Raw genomic sequence first — 4,227 nt, forward strand, 5'->3', positions numbered from 1 at the left:
AAGTAAGGGTACTTCGTAACGGACCAGACAACATGCCATGGGCACAGCGTTTAGATCTTGGTTGGGTAGTGATTGGCGAAGTTTGTGTAAATGGTGTACATAAGAAGAACAGTATATCTACTTGTAGAACGGAGATTTTACCTAATGGAAGACCAAGCAGGTTGTTTGAAGTTTGTAGAAATCATGTTGAAATTCAAGATTCGGAGTTATTCAAAATAATCCCTGATGATGAGAAGACGGCTGTGTCCACGGAAGATTGCGTTGAGATCATGAACAGCAAAATGAAGAAAGGTGAAAATGGGAATTGGGAGGCACCACTGTCTTTCAAAGAAGGTCGCAATATACAGTACTACCGAATAACAAACCTGAAGCCCGTAAATGACTGCAGTCACTAATACATAGCTTTAAAAAGCGGCCCAAGATGAAGCAGGATTATTTTGAGTTCATGGGGAAGATTATGGAGCGAGGACATGCCGAAGCAGTAAACGATAGTAAAGAAGAGAGGCAGTTAGAGTGTTGGTATCTTCCACACTTTGGAATTTATCACTAAAAAAAGCCGGAGAAAATATGGGTTGTTTTCGACTCGAGTGCGGAAAGTAAAGGTATCTCATTGAATGATGTTCTCCTGAGTAGACCTGACCTGGTCAACAATTTACACGGGGTTCTTGTGAGGTTTCGGGAAGATGTCGTTCCCATCATGGCAGACATGATGTTTACTCGTTTAAAGTCAGTGAGAACCACAGAGACCTTCTAAGGTTCTTATGGTACAGGAATAACGACCCTGCTGAAGACGTTGTGACCTACCGAATGAAAGTCCACATTTTTGGAAAGAAGCCATCCCCATGGCCGTGGCCACATTTGGGTTGCGTAAGACAGCGGAGCAAGGCGGGTCACAATTTGAAGAAGACGCTAGTTTTGTTGATGCAAACTTTTATGTTGATGATGGTCTCAAGTCGGTTGGATCACCAAGTCAAGCGATACTAGATTTGTTACGCTGAACAAAAGCCATGCTCGCAACTGCCAACATCAGGCTTCACAAGATTGTCTCTAGTAGCAAAGAAGTCCTTGAGGCCTTTGATCAAGACGATATAGTCCCGGATCTTAGAGAATGGGACCCAGATAACAATGCAGCACTTCAGCAGTCATTAGGTGTGTATTGGAATGTATTCACAGACTCGTTTACTTTTAAGGTATCAGACACTATGGACCGGCCTAACACCAAGAGAAGATTGCTATCAGAAATAAACAGTGTGTTTGACCCGTTGCAGTTTGCCGCACCGGTGACAATAGAAGGCAAAGCATTGTTGAGAGAGATGACACAAGGTGACGATATTGGTTGGGACGATCCTCTGTCTCAGGATATCTTATCTAGATGGAAAAAATCTAGAGAGTCGCTAAGTTCACTTTCCAATCTAAGTGTAGCCAGGCCATATACGTTAATGCCAGCCATCGGGGCAACAAGACGAGAGTTGCATGTCTTTTCAGACGCATCAAATAAAGCTGTAGGAGCAGTGTGCTACTTAAGAACAAGCTATGAAGAAGGTAAAATTTATAGGAGCTTTGTGGCGGGCAAAGCATAATTAGCACCAAAATCAGCTACATCCGTTCCTCGTCTTGAATTATGCAGTACTGTTCTTGCAGTCGATCTAGCTGCAGCGGTCCTGGATGAACTCAGTCTTGCCGTACATGAAACTTACTACTACACCGACAGTAAGGTAGTCTTGGGCTATATACGCAATGAAGGACGAAGGTTCTATACGTATGTTGCCAACCGAGTGGCCAGAATTTTGCAATTCACTACAGCCAAACAATGGAATTACGTTCGGACTGATTTAAATCCTGCCGATGAAGCAACAAGATCGGTAAGAGTTTCGGATTTACATCGTTCTCGTTGGCTGATGGGGGCCTCCACATCTAGATCAGGAAGGAATTGTCAGGGTAGGAGGTCGGCTTGCCAATGCAGATATTGTGGATAAACATATGCACCCAATCATCTTGCCTAAAAACTACCATGTTACTGACACCATAATACAATACTGTCATCAGCTATGCCGACACCAAGGTAGGCACTTTACTTTAGGCCCCGTACGAAATGAAGGGTACTGGGTCATAGGTGGCAGACGCTACATTTCTAAGATTGTACTGCAGTGTGTCATCTGCAAAAAGCTCAGAGGCAGGTTCGAAACCCAGGTCATGGCAGGCCTCCCAAAGGAACGGTTGACGGCAGCACCCCCGTTTACGTTTGTTGGAGCTGATGTTTTCGGTCCGTGGCTAGCACAAACTCGTCGCACACGTGGGGGCCAAGCACATAGTAAAAGATGAGCAGTGATATTTACTTGCATGGTTGTTAGAGGAGTTCACATAGAGGTATTGGAATCCATGGATAGTAGCTGTCTTATCAATGCCTTAAGACGGTTTTTTGCTATCAGAGGCCCAGCAAAACAAATAAGGTCCGACTGTGGTAGTAACTTCATTGGAGCATGCAATGAGATCGGAAAGCAGCTTTCTGCTAGGGAGATCGACTGTGTCAAGCGATATCTTCTGAGACACGGATGTGAATGGGTTTTCAACCCACCGCCCGCGTCACACATGGGTGGCGCCTGGGAGAGAATGATCGGCATTGCAAGACGTATACTTGATGCCACCTTAAAAGATGTGAAGCCAAGTCAATTATCTGCTGAGGTGCTGACAACCCTATTGACAGAAGTCACAGCTATCATAAATGCAAGACCAATGCTTCCCGACTGCAACCTGCCAGAATTACCCATGAATCTGTCGCCCAATATGCTTCTTACTATGAAACACTCACCTGTGAAAGCTCCTAAAGGACCATTTACTCATAATGAAGTGCTCCGAGGTCAATGGCGTCGAGTCCAGTACCTCGCTGATGTGTTTTGGTTGATATGGCGTAGGGAGTACATACCTTTAATGCAAGAGCGGAAAAAGTGGCAGAGTCCACAGCGTAATATGAGCAAAGGTGATGTGGTCCTTATAAAACAGCTGGACAACCATAAGAATGCCTGGTCGTTGGGCCATTGTGGAAGTTGAACCCAGCAGTGATGGTTACGTTAGAAAAACAGTTGTGGAGTTTATGCAGAACGGGGTTAAGAAAAGATGTTCAAGACCCATAAATGAACTGGTTTTGGTGATGTCATGTGACTAATTTAACATTTAAGTTTTAGATGACGTATTAAACGTCAGACGGGGAGTGTTTTGGCCCTTTGGGCTATCCATATGTGTAACTTGTGATGCACGGGTTAGAGTAGACGACCGATACTTGCAAAGAAGGTTGTTGTACCTGTACTGTAAGTTCGATTAATGTTAGTTAATTATAAATCGTTTATTTTAAGAATTTTATAATAATAATAATAAATAATAGTTGGATTTGTAGAGCGCATCATGCGAAAAAGCATTTTTAGGCTGTGGAGTATAACTATAGCTATTAAACATTGATAGCATCTTGATGCGGATTAGCAGATGATGAAATCTGTGATCTAGATACTCAAGCAGCCTAGTTTATTGTTTGCTAGTGGGCCTAGAACTTCTCAGGAATTTGGTCTTAGGTCGAAATCAAGCTTATTGACGTCTAATTGATATGGTTAATGATCACACTTATAGAATGTTGAAAGTAGACATTTAACGATATGTTCAGTTTTTTAACGGTTTATATCAGTTCTGTATAAATCACTAAGTATAACAGTATTGTAGGTTGATATAGGCTTACGCCATGTAATTAATTAGCCATTGTAGTTTGGGCTAAGCCATGCTGGCCGGTGCTCGTTCCGCTTGAGTAGCTCGGGTATATAGACGACGTTTAGGTTGCCGTGTGGCTTCTATGCACGGGAATTGATTTATTTGTTATTGGTGTTATGCTAAATTTTGAATATACTCTATACTGTATTATAAACTTTGTTGGTTCTTTTTATGACAGGGATACATCCACTATAAGTTGATAGTGTTACATCCATGTGGGATTGCATTTTAGTTTGCTGAGTGAAGACTTGCGGTGTCCGTAAGCGATTTTTTCCCGTATGAAACATTTACATAAAACTCCACTCGGGCCGTCTCGACTGAATCGACTCGGGCCGAAAAGGTCAAACAGCTTAACGTACAAAATGCAAAACAACTTCTGAGAGAACGTCGCTGTCTGATTTAAAAAAAAATATGTTACCATGCTAATACTAATGGGTAGTTTAAAATGACATATAATGTGAGCTGCACGAATAA

The 4,227-nt window shown here is 42.5% G+C and overlaps 1 protein-coding gene across 1 annotated transcript; it reads left to right on the forward strand.

Moving 5' to 3' along the window:
* The first annotated feature begins 1,007 nt into the window (after nt 1–1,007).
* On the forward strand, nt 1,008–1,976 carry LOC117108090. Its single transcript, XM_033249987.1, has 2 exons — nt 1,008–1,542; nt 1,642–1,976. The coding sequence occupies exons 1-2, from the start codon at nt 1,008–1,010 to the stop codon at nt 1,974–1,976; spliced, it is 870 nt and encodes a 289-aa protein (XP_033105878.1).
* The last annotated feature ends 2,251 nt before the right edge of the window (nt 1,977–4,227 follow it).

This window comes from Anneissia japonica, unplaced genomic scaffold (genome assembly GCF_011630105.1).
Source record: "Anneissia japonica isolate Jap-2015-1 unplaced genomic scaffold, ASM1163010v1 scaffold9712_len146881_cov104, whole genome shotgun sequence".
Taxonomy (NCBI): Eukaryota; Metazoa; Echinodermata; class Crinoidea; order Comatulida; family Comatulidae; genus Anneissia; species Anneissia japonica.